This window comes from Oncorhynchus nerka, linkage group LG14 (genome assembly GCF_034236695.1).
Source record: "Oncorhynchus nerka isolate Pitt River linkage group LG14, Oner_Uvic_2.0, whole genome shotgun sequence".
Taxonomy (NCBI): Eukaryota; Metazoa; Chordata; class Actinopteri; order Salmoniformes; family Salmonidae; genus Oncorhynchus; species Oncorhynchus nerka.
The window spans coordinates 100,306,752-100,331,297 of NC_088409.1; the positions used below are offsets into that span (position 1 = coordinate 100,306,752).

Below are 24,546 nucleotides of genomic sequence, written 5' to 3' on the forward strand. Positions count from 1 at the left end.
GGGGGAGGGAGTGATTTAGAGAAAGGATGAGGGAGGGAGTAATTTAGAGAAAGGGAGGGGGAGGGAGTGATTTAGGGAACGGGTAAGTGAGGGACGGATTTAGAGAACGGGTGAGGGAGGGGGTGATTTAGAGAGAGGTTGAGGGAGGGAGTGTTTAAGAGAACGGGTGAGGGAGGGAGTGATTTAGAGAAAGGGAGGAAGAGGGAGTGATTTAGAGTAAGGTAGAGGGAGGGAGTGATTTAGGGAAAGGGTGAGAGAGGGAGAGGGAGTGATTTAGAGAAAGGTTGAGGGAGAGGGAAGTAGTGATTTAGAGAAAGGTTGAGGGGGGGAGTGATATAGAGAAAGAGGGAGGGAGAGGGAGTGATTTAGGGAAAGAGGGAGGGAGAGGGAGTGATTTAGAGAACGGGTGAGGGAGAGGGAGTGATTTAGAGAACTGGAGAGGGAGTGATTTAGAGAACTGGTGATGGAGGGAGTGATTTAGAGAAAGGATGAGGGAGGGAGTAATTTAGAGAAAGGGAGGGGGAGGGAGTGATTTAGAGAATGGGTGAGGGAGAGGGAGTGATTTAGAGAACTGGAGAGGGAGTGATTTAGAGAAAGGGAGGGAGGGAGAGGGAGTGATTTAGAGAACTGGTGAGGGAGTGATTTAGAGAACTGGCGAGGGAGGGAGAGGGAGTGATTTAGAGAACGGGTGAGGGAGGGAGAGGGAGTGATTTAGAGAACTGGTGAGGGAGGGAGAGGGAGTGATTTAGAGAACGGGTGAGGGAGGGAGTGATTTAGAGAAAGAGGGAGGGAGGATGCTACCGCTGCTGCCAGCGGAAAATGGCTGCTGCAACCCAAGTCCATCCTGATACACAGAAACGACGTAAAGGTGGAGAGAGAGGGAGACAAGGATTAGAAAATGAGAGCAGAGAGTGAGATAGAACGAGAGAGTGACAGAGTGAGGGTGTGAGTGTCCGCGTGTGTGTTCTGGCGAAGGGGGATCTAAAGGACAGGGATACCGGGGCAGGGAGCTCGAAGGCAGCGGCTACACCGAGACATGGAGGGCGAGTAAGTCCTTATCTTTTTATTTCATTCAATATTACACGAAATCAATTTAGCTTGGTCATTACATTAATCTCTGATAAACACCGATGTTACACAAGAAGGCAACCTCAGGATAGACAAAGGTACAGTCTATTGATATAGTTGAGGATAAACACCATTACGTAGTCTTGAATCAACAGTATACATCACATTCCCGATATATTCAAGCAAATATGTGATAAATATGTATATATGATTAGGGTTACATGGGGGCTACAATATTAAACGGTGTAAAGACAGGATTCAATACCTTATCAAAGACAACACGGCTTCTAATCGAATGATAACAACCCACTGTGAGAAATACCAGGTAATAGTCACGCAGTGGCGAGGACTTCTATTTAACCGTTAAATAAATCAGTCAATGTGTAAAATGTGTTGGAAGAAATTGACAAAATATGGCGAGTTTTGGCCAAGCTCTCATTCACAGACACAGGATCCGGTAAACCTAGGGAGGGATGTTGGCGATGGGATTTTTTTTATCAACGCGTCTCGGGTTTCATTATGATTTTTAAAGCACAACTTTATGAATGAAATGTGATTTTTCTCTCGTCCTCTTCCTCAACCCCTCCTCTCCTTCCCTTTTCTCGTCGCCCCCTCCCCCATCTATCGCTCCCTCTTTCTATCCTCGCACCCACTCATCTCTCCTTTTTTTTCCAAACGATTGCATTTTTTCCCCTTCGAGATATTGCACATCGGTTTAAATCACTGTGTTTTCTATTGTATTTCATTCATAAAATAAGGAATATCAGGATGTGTTAGCGAGCGAGTGCGTATAGCAGCGCAGTGTGTGATGAGCAGGCAGTAGGGGGTGAGAGGAGAACGCAATGTTGCAACAATAATGGGAATCCTATGTAATAGAAATGTAACGATGTGATGCCCGTGTTTTCGCAGTTCTGTCGATCCACGGTGATGGAATTTAAAACAGTCATTCATTGTGCATCTGGCGGACTAGAGAAGGAGAGGCTTGTGTTGCGAGGTACAGGGCCTCGCTCGGATGGCGAATGGGCGCGTTCATTGATACATCTGGGAAACAATTCTTGCTCCCACCTCCCATTCGGTCATTCTCGCCTTGCCTCGATATGTCTTTCATTCCGTGACATTTCCCCCGTGACACTTCATTACTCAGGAATAAGAGTCGTGGTCGTTCTAAAACAAAACCCTGATATGGTTTATTTTTGATATTTTTTTGTTGCTGTATAATAATACAATATTCAGTCCCAACTGTTCTGTGTTCATTGGTGCAGTCATCACATCCTAGGCGAGATTAGATTTACCTTGTTCACGTGACCGTCCATTATAAAAACCTGTCTGCTTCCGTCCTTCCTAACACTGATATCTACGGCGGGGCTCATAGTCCTGTAGTGTGGTTCTGCTATGTTTCTATAGGAGTAGACCTACTGAGGTCAGGAAATATAGACAAACATCACGACTACAAATACATACATTTAAGATGGAAGAGTGCTTTAAAAAAATTAAATAATAATCTTCACGTTTTGAAACATAAGAAGGATGTTGATAAAAAACAGTTAGGTTTCCGGGAGTGACACAGCGGTCTGAGGCACTGCATCTCAGTGCTTGAGGCATCACTACAGACACCCTGGTTTGATTCCAGGCTGTATCACAACCGGCCGTGATTGGGAGTCCCATAGGGCGGCGCACAATTGGCCCAGTGTTGTCTGGGTTTGGCTGGAGTAGGCCGTCTAAAATAAATAAGAATTTGTTCTGAACTGACTTGCCTAGTTAAATAAAGGTTAAATATATATATTTTTAAGTGACGCTTGACATCATAACCAGTGTCAACAGACCATAGCATGATTATGTTGTAATTTGTAACATGATTGTATGTTCTCTGCCTGTCTTTCTCTCTCTTCCTCGCTCTCTCTCTCTCTGCCTGTCGCTCACTCTCTCTCTCTGCCTGTCTTTCTCTCTCTTCCTCGCTCTCTCTCTCTCTGCCTGTCGCTCACTCTCTCTCTCTCTCTCTCTGTCTGCCTGTCTGCCTGTCGCTCTCTCTCTCTCTCTCTCTCTGTCTGCCTGTCGCTCACTCTCTCTCTCTCTCTCTCTCTCTGTCTGCCTGTCGCTCACTCTCTCTCTCTCTCTCTCTGTCTGCCTGTCGCTCACTCTCTCTCTCTCTCTCTCTGTCTGCCTGTCGCTCACTCTCTCTCTCTCTCTCTGTCTGCCTGTCGCTCACTCTCTCTGTCTCTCTCTGCCTGTCGCTCACTCTCACTCTCTCTCTGCCTGTCGCTCTCTCTCTCTTCCTGCCTGTCGCTCTCTCTCTCTGCCTGTCGCTCTCTCTCTCTCTCTCTCTGCCTGTCGCTCTCTCTCTCACCGCCTGTCTATAATCTAATAATCTCTCTGTCTGTCGCTCTCTCTCTCTTCCTTATAATCTCTCTGCCTGTCTATAATCTCTCTACCTGTCTATAATATCTCTGTCTGTCGCTCTCTCTCTCTCTGCCTGTCTATAATCTTTCTCTGTCGCTCTCTCTACCTTAAAATCTCTCTGTCTATAAACTTTATGCCCGTCGCTTTCTCTGTCTATAATATCTCTCTCTGTTTATAATCTCTCTGTCTATAATCTGTCTCTCTCTCTCTCTCTGTCGCTCTCCATCTTCCTGTCGCTCTCCATCTCTCTCTCTGTCGCTCTCCATCGCTCTCTCTCTTTCGCTCTCCATCTTCCTGTCGCTCTCCATCTCTCTGTCAATAATCTCTCTGTCTATAATCTCTGTCTCTCGTGCTCTCTTTCTGCCTGTCTGTCGCTCTCTCTCTTTCTGTCGCTCTCCATCTCTCTGTCTGTCTATATCTCTGTCTATATATTTCTATCTTTCTGCCTTACTATCTCTCTCTGTCTATATCTCTCTGCCTTACTATCTCTGTCTATTTCTCTATATCTTTCTGCCTTACTATCTCTCTGCCTCACTATCTCGCTGCCTTACTCTCTTCCTTACTATCTCTATGCCTCATTATCTCTCTGCCTTACTCTCTTCCTTACTATCTCTCTGTCTATATCTCTCTGCCTTACTCTCTTCCTTACTATCTCTCTGTCTATTTCTCTATATCTTTCTGCCTTACTATCTCTGTCTATTTCTCTATATCTTTCTGCCTTACTATCTCTATGCCTCATTATCTCTATGCCTTACTCTCTTCCTTACTATCTCTATGCCCCATTGTCTCTCTGCCTTACTCTCTTCCTTACTATCTCTCTGTCTATTTCTCTATATCTTTCTGCCTTACTATATCTCTGCCTTACTCTCTTCCTTACTATCTCTCTGTCTATATCTCTTCATTACTCTCTCTCTCTGTCTATATCTCTCTGCCTTACTCTCTTCCTTACTATCTCTCTCTGCCTTACTCTCTTCCTTACTCTCTCTCTCTGTCTATATCTTTCTGCCTTACTCTCTTCCTTACTATCTATATGCCTTACTCTCTTCCTTACTATCTCTCTGTCTATTTCTCTATACCTTTCTATCTCTCCCTGCCTTACTCACTTCCTTACTATCTCTCTGTCTATTTCTCTATATCTTTCTGCCTTACTATCTCTCTGCCTCACTATCTCTCTGCCTTACTCTCTTCCTTACTATCTCTCTGTCTATTTCTCTATATCTTCCTACCTTACTATCTCTATGCCTCATTATCTCTCTTCCTTACTATCTCTATGTCTATTTCTCTCCATCTTTCTGCCTTACTATCTCTCTGCCTCACTATCTCTCTGCCTTACTCTCTTCCTTACTAGCTCTCTGTCTATTTCTCTATATCTTTCTGCCTTACTATCTCTCTGCCTCACTATCTCTCTGCATTACTCTCTTCCTTACTATCTCTCTCTGTCTATATCTCTCTGCCTCACTATCTCTCTGCCTTACTCTCTTCCTTACTATCTCTCTGTCTATTTCTCTATATCTCTCTGCCTTACTATCTGTCTGTCTATTTCTCTATATCTCTCTGCCTTACTCTCTTCCTTACTATCTCTCTGTCTATTTCTCTATATCTCTCTGCCTTACTATCTGTCTGTCTATTTCTCTATATCTCTCTGCCTTACTATCTGTCTGTCTATTTCTCTATATCTCTCTGCCTTACTCTCTTCCTTACTATCTCTCTCTGCCTCACTATCTCTCTGCCTTACTCTCTGCCTTACTATCTGTCTGTCTATTTCTCTATATCTCTCTGCCTTACTCTCTTCCTTACTATCTCTCTGTCTATTTCTCTATATGTTTCTGCCTTACTATCTCTCTGTCTATTTCTCTATATGTTTCTGCCTTACTATCTCTCTGTCTATTTCTCTATATGTTTCTGCCTTACTATCTCTCTGCCTCATCTCTCTGCATATGAATGCTTATTAATTTGTTAAAATAGGTATGTACTTGTAAGAACTTTCCTACTCGGTTCATTTCATGTTTGACCAGTTGTACTTTTTGTAAAGACAATCACATTGTATTACATAAGGGGGGGTCGTGTTTCTAATGGTTTCTCTCCTTTCCAACTGTGTGTGTGTGTGTATAAATTAATTTGTGCATAAATGTTTGTGTATGGTATTTGAATGTGTGTTCAGTACAGTGCGTGTGTATCATTGTGTGGTCTAATCTCGTAGTCTCTCCTCAGTGTGTGTATCATTGTGTGGTCTAATCTCCTGTCGTCTCTCCTCAGTGTGTGTATCATTGTGTGGTCTAATCTCCTGTCTAATCTCCTGTCGTCTCTCCTCAGTGTGTGTATCATTGTGTGGTCTAATCTCCTGTCGTCTCTCCTCAGTGTGTGTATCATTGTGTGGTCTAATCTCCTGTCTAATCTTGTCGTCTCTCCTCAGTGTGTGTATCATTGTGTGGTCTAATCTCCTGTCTAATCTCGTCGTCTCTCCTCAGTGTGTGTATCATTGTGTGGTCTAATCTCCTGTCTAATCTCCTGTCGTCTCTCCTCAGTGTGTGTATCATTGTGTGGTCTAATCTCGTCGTCTCTCCTCAGTGTGTGTATCATTGTGTGGTCTAATCTCCTGTCTAATCTCCTGTCGTCTCTCCTCAGTGTGTGTATCATTGTGTGGTCTAATCTCGTCGTCTCTCCTCAGTGTGTGTATCATTGTGTGGTCTAATCTCCTGTCTAATCTCCTGTCTAATCTCCTGTCTAATCTCGTCGTCTCTCCTCAGTGTGCGTGTTAGAGCCGTGGTGATGACACGTGACGACTCCAGTGGAGGCTGGGTACCCCTGGGGGGCGGCGGCCTCAGTCACGTGGTAATATGTAAGGGGAGGAGCCATGAAGGCAGGGGGCGGAGAGAGTACATTGTACGTGGAGAGCGGCTACGCGACCGAGCAGTGAGTCTGTGTGTCACGCCCGCCACCTGAGGACTAGTCCATATTGGTTCCTTTGTTTGAGGAAAACCAAATCAAACACAGTGAAAGTATAAAGTATTTGACTAATGTATTCATGTGCTACCCCTAACGATATGGTGGATCGTTGGTGCAGTGATTCCTTCTACATCCCTGTGTGTGTGTGTGTGTGTGTGTGTGTGTGTGTGTGTGTGTGTGTGTGTGTGTGTGTGTGTGTGTGTGTGTGTGTGTGTGTGTGTGTGTGTGTGTGTGTGTGTGTGTGTGTGTGTGTGTGTGTGTGTGTGTGTGTGTGTGTGTGTGTGTGTGTGTGTGTGTATATAGCCGGTGCTGGAGTGTGCTGTGCAGAAGGGGCTGGTCTACAACAAAGTGAACCCTATCTTTCATCACTGGCGCGTGGAGGAACGTAAGTTTGGCCTGACGTTCCAGAGTCCTGCTGACGCCATCTCCTTCGAGCGCGGCCTACAAGCGGTCATCGATAAGCTGGACCGCGGCTCTGAATCTCCTTCCTCCTCCACGCCTGAAGAGGGCGACACTGAGGACGATGGTCAAGCAGTGAGTGGCTCTATCCTTTTATACACACATATCTAGGATCAGATCAGATCTAGGATCAGATCTAGGATTGTTCTGAGGGCAGAACGAATGTGATTGGTTCAATTAATAATCAGTGGGCGGGGACATACAGAGATTGTGTTGTTCACTCTCTGTCGGTCCTGGATCAAGACGGTCGTATGATTGTGTCGGTCCTGGATCATGTACTGAGAATAGACTGTACATGGATGTGTAGTCTGTCTCAGACTGTGGTGCGATGAGCTGTAGCATACAAATATAATCTATTTTCTAAATATCTATAATCTAATCTATAATATCTAGATTATATTTCTAGGAGTTGTAGTGTGTGTCATGATGTATGATATCATGATGTCATGATGATCTACATGATCTCTGATGACCTGTAGTGTGTGTCAGTCTTACATGACCTCTGACCTGTAGTTTGATGATGTCAGTCCCATACAGGAAGTGAGTCATCAAAATTATGAGCGGTAGATCTCCGTTTGCTTTTTCACTGCGAAAGTGATCGACTGGTGGCCATTGATGTTCAAAATGTTCAAGTCTGTTTTTCCAAAGATAGTCCATTTGATTAAAAAGACACACACAAGGTGTGACTGAGCTTGTAAAATGTATTTTATTTTTTATTTTTTATTTCACCATTATTTAACCAGGTAGGCTGGTTGAGAACAAGTTCTCATTTGCAACTGCGACCTCTGGTCAAGATAAAGCAAAGCAGTGTGACACAAACAACAACACAGAGTTACACATGGAGTAAACAACAACACAGAGTTACACATGGAGTAAACAACAACACAGAGTTACACATGGAGTAAACAACAACACAGAGTTACAATGAACAAACATATCAATAATACAGTAGAAAAAAAAGAAAACAAAAAGTCTATATACAGTGAGTGTAAATGAGTTAAGATAATAAATAGGCCATAGTGGCAAAGTAATTACAATATAGCAATTAAACACTGGAATGATAGATGTGCAGAAGATGAGTGTGCAAGTAGAGATACTGGGGTGCAAAGGAGCAAGATAAATAAATAAAAACAGTATGGGGATGAGGTAGTTGGATGGGCTATTTACAGATGGGCTATGTACAGGTGCAGTGATCTGTGAGCTGCTCTGACAGCTGGTGCTTAAAGCTAGCGAGGGGGGTAAGAGTCTCCAGCTTCAGAGATTTTTGCAGTTCGATCCAGTCATTGGCAGCAGAGAACTGGAAGGAAAGGCGACCAAAGGAGGAATTGGCTTTGGGGGTGACCAGTGAGATATACCTGCTGAAGCGCGTGCTACGAGTGGGTGCTGCTATGGTGACCAGTGAGCTGAGATAAGGCGGGGCTTTACCCAGCAGAGACTTATCAATAACCTGTAGCAAGTGTGTTTGGCGACGAGTATGAAGCGGGGGCCAGCCAACGAGAGCCTACAGGTCGCAGTGGTGGGTAGTGTATGGGGCTTTGGTGACAAAACGGATGGCACTGTGATAGACTGCATCCAATTTGCTGAGTAGTGTTGGGTTAACTGCCTCATTTTGTAAATGACATCGCCAAAGTCGAGGATCGGTAGGATAGTCAGTTTTACGAGGGTATGTTGGCAGCATGAGTGAAGGATGCTTTGTTGCGATATAGGAAGCTGATTCTAGATTTAATTTTGGATTGGAGATGCTTAGTGTGAGTCTGGAGAGTTTACAGTCTAACCAGACACCTAGGTATTTGTAGTTGTCCACGTATTCTAAGTCAGAGCCGTCCAGAGTAGTGATGCTGGACGGGTGGGCGGGTGCAGGCAGCGATCGATGTCGACCGATTATGCTTGTTCAATGCCGATACCGATTAATCATCCGTTAAATTTTTTTCCTTTGTAATATTGACAATTACAACAATACTGAATCAACACTTATTTTAACTTAATATAATACATCAATAAAAATCAATTTAGCCTCAAATAAACAATGAAACATGTTCAATTTGGTTTAAATAATGCAAAAACAAAGTGTTGGAGAAGAAAGTAAAAGAAAGTGCTTTTTTCGCAAATGCGCTTTTGTTAAATCATCCCCCTGCGTTGCATCGATTATATGATTGATTACGCAGGACACGCTAGATAAACTAGTAATATCATCAACCATGTGTAGTTAACTAGTGATTATGATTGATTGTTTTTTTAGAAGATAAGTTTAATGCTAGCTAGCAACTTACCTTGGCTTACTGCATTCGCGTAACAGGCAGGCTCCTCGTGGAGTGCAATGTAATCAGGTGGTTAGAGCGTTGGACTAGTTAACTGTAAGGTTGCAAGATTGGATCCCCCGAGCTGACAAGGTAAAAATCTGTCATTCTGCACCCTGAACAAGGGAGTTAACCCACCGTTCCTAGGCCGTCATTGAAAATAAGAATGTGTTCTTAACTGACTTGTTCTTAACTGACTTGCCTAGTTCAATAAAGCTGGAATCAAATCTGCCAAATCAGTGTCCAAAAATACCGATTTCTGATTGTTATGAAAACTTGAAATCGGCCCTAATTAAATCGGCCATTCCGATTAATCAGTCGACCTCTAGTCCAGAGTAGTGATGCCGGACAGGCGGGCAGTGATCGATTGAAAAAGCTTTAAGCACGCTGTTTGATTAAATATATTAAGACACGCAAATGACTCAAAAGGGAGTCAGAGATCAAGATAGGAGGAATAAATCTGTTCCCGACCACCATCTTGCTGCTGGTGGTCTTTTCAGATTCTGTCATTCTGCTGAAGTTGCCGGTAATAGGCTACACCGGCGGCCAGAAACCTTTTCCATTTGCCAATTTATCCTACCATTTCTACCGATTTGCATGCCAGTTATGATTTTCACATAATGCACATTTTTCTTTCGAATAGTCTTTGTATCTCAAAATCATTATCGTGTGGTTAAATCTACATTCTATCAAAATCAAAATGATACAAATCGAAAAGTAACTTCTAAACTAAAAAAAATAGCCAACAAATAAAAACATTGCATCCTGCCGGTAGAAAATATCCTGATTTAAAAAATAAATATCCTATAAATCACATTGGTAACGCATGGCCTGTTTGCAACAAACTTTGTATAAACTATCAACTGTGTCTGGACCAACACTTGAGCAAACTTGCAACATTGTATCAAATATTCCAAACTTGCAACATTGTATCAAATATTCCAAACTTGCAACATTGTATCAAATATTCTGGGCCGTCAGTGTTTCCTGTGCCGGTGAGCTCGGGGACAGACACAGATGTTATTTGTGTCAGGAAGTTATCAGCTATTTTAAGGCTTTTCCACTGGATCAGAGCATTATTACATTATTACCTTATCACGCCGAGTGGTTATTCGAAAGAGAGAGAGAGAGTTGGAAATATTTTTCAAATACATTGAAGAATTATATTGTCATTCTCAATTGATGATTTTTTAATTTATTTTTTAAATGTACTTTGTTTGCAGTTTTGAGGTGTAGAACAAAATACTTTGAAGCTCCACAGCTCATTAGTGGGTTAAGACAATCAGAAATACTATCAGACATCCCCAAATGGGCACAGGCCAGGCCTACTTTCTATATGAGTAATCAGTTGCGCCTCCATATTCAACATTGATGGGAGCGCTCCAAACAGAAGACCATGAATACATGAATGAATAATAATATTGAATGCATTACCAGAAATGATCAAACATTAGAGATTACGGGAATTAACGGTAGATGTAGGCTACTACTCATTCAGAAAGTATTAGACCCCTTTTATCCACATTGTGTTACGTTACAGCCTTATTCTAAAATTGGATTAAGTTGTTTTTTCCCCCTCATCAATCTACACACAATACCCCATAATGACATCACAATATCCCATAATGACATCACAATACCCCATAATGACATCACAATACCCCATAATGACATCACAATATCCCATAATGACATCACAATACCCCATAATGACAAAGCAAAAACAGGTTTTTAGAAATGTTTGCAAATATATTAACAAAAAAAACTGAAATTATCACATTTACATAAGTAATTCAGACCTTTTACTCAGTACTTTGTTGAAGCACCTGTAATCCCTTTGGCAGTGATTACACCTGCGAGTCTTCTTGGGTATGACCCTACAAGCTTGGCACAACCTGTATTTGGGGAGTTTCTCCAAATCTTCAAGCTCTGTCAGGTTGGATGGGGAGCGTCGCTGCACAGCTATTTTCAGGTCTCTCCAGAGATGTTCAATCGGGTTAAAGTCAGGGCTCTGGTTGGGCCGCTCAAGGACATTCTGAGGCCACTTCTGCACTGTCTTGGCTGTGTTCTTAGGGTCATTGTGCTGCTGGAAGGGGAACCTTCGCCCCAGTCTGAGGTCCTGAGTGCTCTGGAGCAGGTTTTCATCAAGGATCTCTCTGTACTTTGCTCCGTTAATCTTTCCCTTGATCCTGACTAGTCTCCCAGTCCCTGCCTCCCAGTCCCTGCCGCTGAAAAACATCCCGACAATATGATGCTGCCACCACCATGCTTCACCGTATGGATGCCAGGTTTCCTGAAGACGTGACACTTGGGAGTTCAGGCCAAATAATTCAATCTTGGTTTCATCAGACCAGAGAATCTAGTTTCTCATGGTCTGAGAGTCCTTTAGGTGCCCTTTGGCAAACTCAGGCTGTCATGTGCCTTTTACTGAGGAGTGTCTTCTGTCTGGCCACTCTATCATAAAGGCCTGATTGGTGGAGTGCTGCAGAGATTTGTTGTTCTCCTGGAAGGTTCTTCCATCTCCACAGAGGAACTCTGGAGCTCTGTCAGAGTGACCATCAGGTTCTTGGTCACCTCCCTGACCAAGGCCCTTCTCCCCCGATTGCTCAGTTTGGCCGGGCGGCCAGCTCTAGGAAGAGTCTTGGTGGTTCCAAACTTCTTCCATTTCAGAATGATGGAGGCCACTGTGTTCTTGGGAACCTTCAATGCTGCAGAAATGTTTTGGTACCTTTCCCCAGATCTGTACCTCGTCTCAATCCTGTCTCGGAGCTCTATGGACAATTCCTTCAACCTCGCGGTTTGGTTTTTGCTCTGACATGCACTGTCAACTGTAGGACCTTATATAGACAGGTGTGTGCCTTTCCAAATCATGTCCAATCAATTGAGTTTACCACAGGTGGACCCCAATCAAGTTGTAGAAATATCTCAAGGATGATCAATAGAAACAGGATGCACCTGAACTCAATTTCAAGTCTCATAGCAAAGGGTTTGAATACTTATGTAAATTATGTTTTTTTTTATTTTAATTTTTATTAACTTGCGCAAAATCCTAAACCTGTTTTCGCGTCGTTATTATGGGGTATTGTGTGAAGATTTAAAGGAAAACACTTATTTAATCAATTGTAGAATAAGGCTGTAAAGTGACAAAATGTGGAAAAAGTCAAGAGGTCTGAATACTCCGAATGCCCTGTATGTAATGAGGAATTGGTAGGTAAAGGGCCCTGTATGTAATGAGGAATTGGTAGGTAAAGGGCCCTGTATGTAATGAGGAATTGGTAGGTAAAGGGCCCTGTATGTAATGAGGAATTGGTAGGTAAAGGGCCCTGTATGTAATGAGGAATTGGTAGGTAAAGGGCCCTGATGTAATGAGGAATTGGTAGGTAAAGGGCCCTGTATGTAATGAGGAATTGGTAGATAAAGGGCCCTGTATGTAATGAGGAATTGGTAGGTAAAGGGCCCTGTATGTAATGAGGAATTGGTAGGTAAAGGGCCCTGTATGTAATGAGGAATTGGTAGATAAAGGGCCCTGTATGTAATGAGGAATTGGTAGGTAAAGGGCCCTGTATGTAATGAGGAATTGGTAGGTAAAGGGCCCTGTATGTAATGAGGAATTGGTAGGTAAAGGGCCCTGTATGTAATGAGGAATTGGTAGATAAAGGGCCCTGTATGTAATGAGGAATTGGTAGGTAAAGGGCCCTGTATGTAATGAGGAATTGGTAGGTAAAGGGCCCTGTATGTAATGAGGAATTGGTAGATAAAGGGCCCTGTATGTAATGAGGAATTGGTAGGTAAAGGGCCCTGTATGTAATGAGGAATTGGTAGGTAAAGGGCCCTGTATGTAATGAGGAATTGGTAGGTAAAGGGCCCTGTATGTAATGAGGAATTGGTAGATAAAGGGCCCTGTATGTAATGAGGAATTGGTAGGGCCCTGTATGTAATGGGCCCTGTATGTAATGAGGAATTGGTAGGTAAAGGGCCCTGTATGTAATGAGGAATTGGTAGGTAAATGGGCCCTGTATGTAATGAGATAAAGGGCCCTGTGGTAGATAAAGGGCCCTGTATGTAATGAGGAATTGGTAGGTAAAGGGCCCTGTATGTAATGAGGAATTGGTAGATTAAAGGGCCCTGTATGTAATGAGGAATTGGTAGGTAAAGGGCCCTGTATGTAATGAGGAATTGGTAGATGTAAGGGAATTGGTAGGTAAAGGGCCCTGTATGTAATGAGGAATTGGTAGGTAAAGGGCCCTGTATGTAATGAGGAATTGGTAGATTAAGGGCCCTGTATGTAATGAGGAATTGGTAGGTAAAGGGCCCTGTATGTAATGAGGAATTGGTAGATTAAGGGAAAACAATTCACAGAATAAAGTTATGACGCAATGAATGCGTATAAAATGGCGGGAGAGCATCTTTGCCACACTCCCCTTATTTTTGGATCATGGCGTACCTACAGCATACCCACAGCACACCCACAGCGTACCCACAGCGTACCCACACAGCATACCCACAGCATACCCACAGCGTACCCACAGCGTACCCACAGCGTAACCACAGCATACCCACAGCATACCCACAGCGTATCCACAGCGTACCCACAGCGTACCCACAGCGTATCCACAGCGTACCCACAGCGTAACCACAGCATACCCACAGCGTAACCACAGCATACCCACAGCGTACCCACAGCGTATCCGTAAACTTGATGTTTGAGTTGGAGGCGTACATGGCCACGCAGTCATAGGTGAACAGAGAGCACAGGAGGGGGCTGAGCACGCACCCTTATGGAGCCCCAGTGTTGAGGGTTAGCGAAGTTGAGATGTTGTTTCCTACCTTCACCACCTGGGGGAGGCCTGTCAGAAAGTCCAGGACCCAGTTGCACAGGGTGAGGTTGAGACCCAGGGCCTCCAGCTTGAAGATGAACTTGGAGGATACTATGGTGTTGAATGCAACAGCATTCTTACATAGGTATTCCTTTTGTCCAGATGGGATAGGGCAGTGTGATGGCGATTGTGTCGTCTGTGGATCTGTTTTTTATTTTTTATTTCACCTTTATTTAACCAGGTAGGCTAGTTGAGAACACCTTTATTTAACCAGGTAGGCTAGTTGAGAACACCTTTATTTAACCAGGTAGGCTAGTTGAGAACACCTTTATTTAACCAGGTAGGCTAGTTGAGAACACCTTTATTTAACCAGGTAGGCTAGTTGAGAACACCTTTATTTAACCAGGTAGGCTAGTTGAGAACACCTTTATTTAACCAGGTAGGCTAGTTGAGAACACCTTTATTTAACCAGGTAGGCTAGTTGAGAACACCTTTATTTAACCAGGTAGGCTAGTTGAGAACACCTTTATTTAACCAGGTAGGCTAGTTGAGAACACCTTTATTTAACCAGGTAGGCTAGTTGAGAACACCTTTATTTAACCAGGTAGGCTAGTTGAGAACACCTTTATTTAACCAGGTAGGCTAGTTGAGAACACCTTTATTTAACCAGGTAGGCTAGTTGAGAACACCTTTATTTAACCAGGTAGGCTAGTTGAGAACACCTTTATTTAACCAGGTAGGCTAGTTGAGAACACCTTTATTTAACCAGGTAGGCTAGTTGAGAACAAGTTCTCATTTACAACTGCGACCTGGCCAAGATAAAGCAAAGCAGTGTGACACAAACAACAACACAGAGTTACACATGGAATAAACAAACATACAGTCAATAATACAGTAGAAATATATATACAGTGTGTGCAAATGAACTAAGATAAGGGAGGTAAGGCAATAAAATAAGCCATAGTGGCGAGGTAATTACAATATAGCAATTAAACACTGGAGTGATAGATGTGCAGAAGATGAATGTGCAAGTAGAGATACTGGGGTGCAAAGGAGAAAAATAAATAAATTATGGGGATGAGGTAGTTGGATGGGCTACTCAGTCCACAGTGTGTCAGTCTACAGTCTACAGTGTGTCAGTCTACAGTCTACAGTGTGTCAGTCCACAGTGTGTCAGTCTACAGTCTACAGTGTGTCAGTCTACAGTGTGTCAGTCTATAGTCGTGGCCAAAAGTTTTGAGAATGACACAAATATAAATTTTCACAAAGTCTGCCGCTTCAGTGTCTTTAGATATTTTTGTCAGATGTTACTATGGAATACTGAGGTATAATTACAAGCATTTCATAAGTGTCAAAGGCTTTTATTGACAATTACATGAAGTTGATGCAAAGAGTCAATATTTGCAGTGTTGACCCTTCTTTTTCAAGACCTCTGCAATCCGCCATGGCATGCTGTCAATTAACTTCTGGGCCACATCCTGACTGATGGAAGCCCATTCTTGCATAATCAATGCTTGGAGTTTGTCAGAATGTGTGGGTTTTTGTTTGTCCACCCGCCTCTTGAGGATTGACCACAAGTTCTCAATGGGATTAGGGTCTGGGGAGTTTCCTGGCCATGGACCCAAAATATTGATGTTTTGTTCCCCGAGCCAATTTGTTGTCACTTTTGCCTTATGGCAAGGTGCTCCATCATGCTGGAAAAGGCATTGTTCGTCACCAAACTGTTCCTGGATGGTTGAGAGAAGTTGCTCTCGGAGGATGTGTTGGTGCCATTCTTCATTCATGGCTGTGTTCTTAGGCAAAATTGTGAGTGAGCCCTCTCCCTTGGCTGAGAAGCAACCCCACACATGAATGGTCTCAGGATGCTTTACTGTTGGCATGACACAGGACTGATGGTCGTGCTCACCTTGTCTTCTCTGGACAAGCTTTTTTCTGGATGCCCCAAACAATCGAAAAGGGGATTCATCAGAGAAGATGACTTCATCCCAGTCCTCAGCAGTCCAATCCCTTCAGAATATCAGTCTATCCCTGATGTTTTTTCCAGGAGAGAAGTGGCTTCTTTGCTGCCCTTCTTGACACCAGGCCATCCTCCAAAAGTCTTTGCCTCAATGTGCGTGCAGATGCACTCACACCTGCCTGCTGCCATTCCTGAGCAAGCTCTACTGGTAGTGCCCCGATCCTGCAGCTCAATTAACTTTAGGAGACGGTCCTGGCGCTTGCTGGACTTTCTTGGGCGCCCTGAAGCCTTCTTCACAACAATTGAACCGCTCTCCTCTCCTTGCCTGTGAAGCCCTTTTTGTGCAAAGCAAAGATGACGGCACGTGTTTCCTTGCAGGTAACCATGGTTGACAGAGGAAGAACAATGATTCCAAGTACCACCCTCCTTTTGAAGCTTCCAGTCTGTTATTCGAACTCAATCAGCATGACAGAGTGATCTCCAGCCTTGTCCTCGTCAACACTCACACCTGTGTTAACGAGATAATCACTGACATGATGTCAGCTGGTCCTTTTGTGGCAGGGCTGAAATGCAGTGGAAATGTTTTTGGGGGATTCAAATGTTTTTTGGGGATGAATTGCAATTCATCTGATCACTCTTCATAACATTCTGGAGTATATGCAAATTGCCATCATACAAACTGAGGCAGCAGACTTTGTGAAAATGTATATTTGTGTCATTCTCAAAACTTTTGGCCACGACTGTACAGTCTGTCAGTCTGTAGTCTGTCTCTCTGCTTATTCACAAACCCTTTACCAGCAGTTTTAATCAAATTAACAGTTGAGGCAAATATTTACTAAATTAACTAAAGTAAAAAATAAATGAGCAACAGTAATATAACAATAACGAGGCTATATACAGGGGGTACCGAGTCAATGTGCGGGGGTACAGGTTAGTAATGAGACTATGTACAGGGGGTACAGGTTAGTAATGAGACTATATACAGGGGGTACAGGTTAGTTACAGGTTAGTCATGAGACTATATACAGGGGGTACCAGGTTAGTAATGAGACTATATACAGGGGGTACAGGTTAGTAATGAGGCTATATACAGGGGGTACAGGTTAGTCATGAGACTATATACAGGGGGTACCAGGTTAGTAATGAGACTATATACAGGGGGTACAGGTTAGTAATGAGACTATATACAGGGGGTACAGGTTAGTAATGAGGCTATCTACAGGGGGTACATGTTAGTAATGAGGCTATATACAGGGGGTACCAGGTTAGTAATGAGGCTATATACAGGGGTACAGGTTAGTAATGAGGCTATCTACAGGGGGTACAGGTTAGTAATGAGACTATATACAGGGGTACAGGTTAGTAATGATGCTATCTACAGGGGTACAGGTTAGTAATGAGGCTATATACAGGGGGTACAGGTTAGTAATGAGACTATATACAGGGGTACAAGTTAGTAATGAGACTATATACAGGGGTACAGGTTAGTAATGAGACTATATACAGGGGGTTAATGAGTATATACAGGGGTACAGGTTAGTAATGAGACTATATACAGGGGGTACAGGTTAGTAATGAGACTATATACAGGGGTACAGGTTAGTAATGAGACTATATACAGGGGTACAGGTTAGTAATGAGACTATATACAGGGGGTACAGGTTAGTAATGAGACTATATACAGGGGGTACAGGTTAGTCATGTAGGGTAATGAGGCTATCTACAGGGGGTACAGGTTAGTAATGAGGCTATATACAGGGGTACCAGGTTAGTAATGAGACTATATACAGGGGGTACAGGTTAGTCATGAGACTATATACAGAGGGTACAGGTTAGTAATGAGACTATATACAGGGGTACAGGTTAGTAATGAGGCTATCTACAGGGGTACAGGTTAGTAATGAGGCTATATACAGGGGGTACAGGTACAGGGGGTACAGGTTAGTAATGAGGCTATATACAGGGGGTACCAGGTTAGTAATGAGACTATATACAGGGGTACAGGTTAGTAATGAGACTATATACAGGGGGTACAGGTAATGAGGGGTAATGAGACTATATACAGGGGTACAGGTTAGTAATGAGACTATATACAGGGGTACAGGTTAGTAATGAGGCTATCTACAGGGGGTACAGGTTAGTAATGAGACTATATACAGGGGGTACAGGTTAGTAATGAGGCTATCTACAGGGGTACAGGTTAGTAATGAGGCTATATACAGGGGTACCAGGTTAGTAATGAGACTATATACAGGGGTACAAGTTAGTAATGAGACTATATACAGGGGTACAGGTTAGTAATGAGACTATATACAGGGGGTACCGGTTAGTAATGAGACTATCACAGGTTAGTAATGAGACTATATACAGGGGGTACAGGTTAGTAATGAGACTATATACAGGGGTACAGGTTAGTAATGAGACTATATACAGGGGTACCAGGTTAGTAATGAGACTATATACAGGGGGTACAGGTTAGTAATGAGACTATATACAGGGGTACAGGTTAGTAATGAGACTATATACAGGGGTAATGAGGCTATCTATACAGTTAGTAATGAGACTATATACAGGGGTACATGTTAGTAATGAGACTATATACAGGGGTACAGGTTAGTAATGAGACTATATACAGGGGTACAGGTTAGTAATGAGACTATATACAGGGGTACAGGTTAGTAATGAGACTATATACAGGGGTAATGAGGGTTAGTAATGAGGCTATCTACAGGGGTACAGGTTAGTAATGAGGCTATATACAGGGGGTACCAGGTTAGTAATGAGACTATATACAGGGGGTACAGGTTAGTAATGAGACTATATACAGGGGTACAGGTTAGTAATGAGACTATATACAGGGGGTACAGGTTAGTAATGAGACTATATACAGGGGGTACAGGTTAGTAGGGGGTACAGGTTAGTAATGAGACTATATACAGGGGTACAGGTTAGTAATGAGACTATATACAGGGGGTACAGGTTAGTAATGAGACTATATACAGGGGTACATGTTAGTAATGAGACTATATACAGGGGTACAGGTTAGTAATGAGACTATATACAGGGGGTACAGGTTAGTAATGAGACTATATACAGGGGGTAATGAGGCTATCTACAGGGGGTACAGGTTAGTAATGAGGCTATATACAGGGGGTACCAGGTTAGTAATGAGACTATATACAGGGGTACAGGTTAGTCATGAGACTATATACAGGGGGTACAGGTTAGTAATGAGACTATATACAGGGGGTACAGGTTAGTAATGAGGCTATCTACAGGGGTACAGGTTAGTAATGAGACTATATACAGGGGTACAGGTTAGTAATGAGGCTATCTACAGGGGGTACAGGTTAGTAATGAGACTATATACAGGGGGTACAGGTTAGTAATGAGACTATATACAGGGGGTACAGGTTAGTAATGAGACTATATACAGGGGGTACAGGTTAGTAATGAGGCTATATACAGGGGTACAGGTTAGTAATGAGGCTATATACAGGGGGTACCAGGTTAGTAATGAGACTATATACAGGGGGTACAGGTTAGTAATGAGACTATATACAGGGGGTACAGGTTAGTAATGAGACTATATACAGGGGGTACAGGTTAGTAATGAGGCTATCTACAGGGGGTACAGGTTAGTAATGAGGCTATATACAGGGGGTACAGGTTAGTAATGAGGCTATATACAGGGGGTACCAGGTTAGTAATGAGACTATATACAGGGGGTACATGTTAGTAATGAGACTATATACAGGGGGTACAAGTTAGTAATGAGACTATATACAGGGGGTACAGGTTAGTAATGAGACTATATACAGGGGGTAATGAGGCTATCTACAGGGGGTACAGGTTAGTAATGAGGCTATATACAGGGGGTACCAGGTTAGTAATGAGACTATATACAGGGGGTACAAGTTAGTAATGAGACTATATACAGGGGTACAGGTTAGTAATGAGACTATATACAGGGGTACAGGTTAGTAATGAGACTATATACAGGGGGTACAGGTTAGTAATGAGACTATATACAGGGGGTACAGGTTAGTAATGAGACTATATACAGGGGGTACAGGTTAGTAATGAGACTATATACAGGGGGTACAGGTTAGTAATGAGACTATATACAGGGGTACAGGTTAGTAATGAGACTATATACAGGGGGTACAGGTTAGTAATGAGACTATCTACAGGGGGTACAGGGGTAATGAGGCTATCTACAGGGGTACAGGTTAGTAATGAGGCTATATACAGGGGTACCAGGTTAGTAATGAGACTATATACAGGGGTACAGGTTAGTAATGAGACTATATACAGGGGGTACAGGTTAGTAATGAGACTATATACAGGGGTACAGGTTAGTAATGAGGCTATCTACAGGGGTACAGGTTAGTAATGAGACTATATACAGGGGTACAGGTTAGTAATGAGACTATCTACAGGGGGTACAGGTTAGTAATGAGACTATATACAGGGGTACAGGTTAGTAATGAGACTATATACAGGGGTACAGGTTAGTAATGAGACTATATACAGGGGGTACAGGTTAGTAATGAGGCTATCTACAGGGGTACAGGTTAGTAATGAGACTATATACAGGGGTACAGGTTAGTAATGAGGCTATATACAGGGGGTACAGGTTAGTAATGAGGCTATATACAGGGGTACAGGTTAGTAATGAGACTATATACAGGGGTACAGGTTAGTAATGAGACTATATACAGGGGGTACAGGTTAGTAATGAGACTATATACAGGGGGTACAGGTTAGTAATGAGACTATATACAGGGGGTACAGGTTAGTAATGAGACTATATACAGGGGGTACAGGTTAGTAATGAGACTATATACAGGGGGTACAGGTTAGTAATGAGACTATATACAGGGGGTACATGTTAGTAATGAGACTATATACAGGGGGTACAAGTTAGTAATGAGACTATATACAGGGGTACAGGTTAGTAATGAGACTATATACAGGGGGTACAGGTTAGGAGACTATCTACAGGGGGTACAGGTTAGTAATGAGACTATATACAGGGGGTACAGGTTAGTAATGAGACTATATACAGGGGTACAGGTTAGTAATGAGACTATATACAGGGGTACAGGTTAGTAATGAGACTATATACAGGGGTACAGGTTAGTAATGAGACTATATACAGGGGGTACAGGTTAGTAATGAGGCTATCTACAGGGGTACAGGTTAGTAATGAGGCTATATACAGGGGGTACCAGGTTAGTAATGAGACTATATACAGGGGTACAGGTTAGTAATGAGACTATATACAGGGGGTACAGGTTAGTAATGAGACTATATACAGGGGGTACAGGTTAGTAATGAGACTATATACAGGGGGTACAGGTTAGTAATGAGACTATATACAGGGGTACAGGTTAGTAATGAGACTATATACAGGGGGTACAGGTTAGTAATGAGACTATATACAGGGGGTACAGGTTAGTAATGAGACTATATACAGGGGTACAGGTTAGTAATGAGACTATATACAGGGGGTACAGGTTAGTAATGAGACTATATACAGGTTAGTAATGAGGCTATATACAGGGGGTACCAGGTTAGTAATGAGACTATATACAGGGGGTACAGGTTAGTAATGAGACTATATACAGGGGGTACAGGTTAGTAATGAGACTATATACAGGGGTACAGGTTAGTAATGAGACTATATACAGGGGTACAGGTTAGTAATGAGGCTATATACAGGGGGTACAGGTTAGTAATGAGACTATATACAGGGGTACAGGTTAGTAATGAGACTATATACAGGGGGTACAGGTTAGTAATGAGACTATATACAGGGGTACAGGTTAGTAATGAGACTATATACAGGGGGTACAGGTTAGTAATGAGACTATATACAGGGGGTACAGGTTAGTAATGAGACTATATACAGGGGGTACCAGGTTAGTAATGAGACTATATACAGGGGTACAGGTTAGTAATGAGACTATATACAGGGGGCACAGGTTAGTAATGAGACTATATACAGGGGGTACAGGTTAGTAATGAGACTATATACAGGGGGTACAGGTTAGTAATGAGACTATATACAGGGGGTACAGGTTAGTAATGAGACTATATACAGGGGGTACAGGTTAGTAATGAGACTATATACAGGGGGTACAGGTTAGTAATGAGACTATATACAGGGGGTACAGGTTAGTAATGAGACTATATACAGGGGTACAGGTTAGTAATGAGACTATATACAGGGGGAGGCTAGTAATGAGACTATATACAGGGGTACAGGTTAGTAATGAGGCTATATACAGGGGTACCAGGTTAGTAATGAGACTATATACAGGGGGTACAGGTTAGTAATGAGACTATATACAGGGGTACAGGTTAGTAATGAGACTATATACAGGGGGTACAGGTTAGTAATGAGGCTATCTACAGGGGGTACAGGTTAGTAATGAGACTATATACAGGGGGTACCAGGTTAGTAATGAGACTATATACAGGGGTACAGGTTAGTAATGAGACTATATACAGGGGTACATGTTAGTAATGAGACTATATACAGGGGGTACAGGTTAGTAATGAGACTATATACAGGGGGTACAGGTTAGTAATGAGACTATATACAGGGGGTACAGGTTAGTAATGAGGCTATATACAGGGGGTACCAGGTTAGTAATGAGGCTATATACAGGGGGTACAGGTTAGTAATGAGACTATATACAGGGGGTACAGGTTAGTAATGAGACTATATACAGGGGTACAGGTTAGTAATGAGACTATATACAGGGGTACAGGTTAGTAATGAGACTATATACAGGGGGTACAGGTTAGTAATGAGACTATATACAGGGGGTACAGGTTAGTAATGAGACTATATACAGGGGTACAGGTTAGTAATGAGACTATATACAGGGGGTACAGGTTAGTAATGAGACTATATACAGGGGTACAGGTTAGTAATGAGACTATATACAGGGGGTACAGGTTAGTAATGAGACTATATACAGGGGTACAGGTTAGTAATGAGGCTATCTACAGGGGTACAGGTTAGTAATGAGGCTATATACAGGGGGTACCAGGTTAGTAATGAGACTATATACAGGGGGTACAGGTTAGTAATGAGACTATATACAGGGGTACAGGTTAGTAATGAGACTATATACAGGGGGTACAGGTTAGTAATGAGACTATATACAGGGGGTACAGGTTAGTAATGAGACTATATACAGGGGTACAGGTTAGTAATGAGACTATATACAGGGGTACAGGTTAGTAATGAGACTATATACAGGGGTACAGGTTAGTAATGAGACTATATACAGGGGGTACAGTTAGTAATGAGACTATATACAGGGGGTACAGGTTAGTAATGAGACTATATACAGGGGGTACAGGTTAGTAATGAGACTATATACAGGGGGTACAGGTTAGTAATGAGACTAATGAGTAATGAGACTATATACAGGGGGTACAGGTTAGTAATGAGACTATATACAGGGGGTACAGGTTAGTAATGAGACTATATACAGGGGGTACAGGTTAGTAATGAGACTATATACAGGGGTACAGGTTAGTAATGAGGCTATATACAGGGGTACAGGTTAGTAATGAGACTATATACAGGGGGTACAGGTTAGTAATGAGACTATATACAGGGGTACAGGTTAGTAATGAGGCTATCTACAGGGGGTACAGGTTAGTAATGAGACTATATACAGGGGGTACAGGTTAGTAATGAGACTATATACAGGGGGTACAGGTTAGTAATGAGACTATATACAGGGGTACAGGTTAGTAATGAGACTATATACAGGGGGTACAGGTTAGTAATGAGACTATATACAGGGGGTACAGGTTAGTAATGAGGCTATCTACAGGGGGTACAGGTTAGTAATGAGACTATGTGTATATACAGGGGGTACAGGTTACTAATGAGACTATATACAGGGGGTACAGGTTAGTAATGAGACTATATACAGGGGGTACAGGTTAGTAATGAGACTATATACAGGGGGTACAGGTTAGTAATGAGACTATCTACAGGGGGTACAGGTTAGTAATGAGGCTATATACAGGGGGTACCAGGTTAGTAATGAGACTATATACAGGGGTACAGGTTAGTAATGAGACTATATACAGGGGGTACAGGTTAGTAATGAGACTATATACAGGGGGTACAGGTTAGTAATGAGGCTATATACAGGGGGTACAGGTTAGTAATGAGACTATATACAGGGGGTACAGGTTAGTAATGAGACTATATACAGGGGGTACAGGTTAGTAATGAGGCTATATACAGGGGTACCAGGTTAGTAATGAGACTATATACAGGGGTACAGGTTAGTAATGAGACTATATACAGGGGGTACAGGTTAGTAATGAGACTATATACAGGGGTACAGGTTAGTAATGAGACTATATACAGGGGGTACAGGTTAGTAATGAGACTATATACAGGGGGTACCAGGTTAGTAATGAGGCTATATACAGGGGGTACAGGTTAGTAATGAGACTATATACAGGGGGTACAGGTTAGTAATGAGACTATATACAGGGGGTACATGTTAGTAATGAGACTATATACAGGGGGTACAGGTTAGTAATGAGACTATATACA

General features: G+C 42.6%; 1 protein-coding gene across 1 annotated transcript in view; it reads left to right on the forward strand.

Annotated features, from left to right (window-relative positions):
• Nucleotides 1–1,036: 1,036 nt before the first annotated feature.
• spred3 (sprouty related EVH1 domain containing 3) overlaps nucleotides 1,037–24,546 on the forward strand; it is a 58,417-nt gene continuing 34,907 nt past the window's right edge. Inside the window, exons 1-3 of the mRNA XM_065027159.1 lie at nucleotides 1,037–1,047; nucleotides 6,213–6,378; nucleotides 6,715–6,945. Coding sequence (XP_064883231.1) covers nucleotides 1,037–1,047; nucleotides 6,213–6,378; nucleotides 6,715–6,945 — 408 coding nt within the window. The remainder of the gene's footprint in view (nucleotides 1,048–6,212; nucleotides 6,379–6,714; nucleotides 6,946–24,546) is intronic.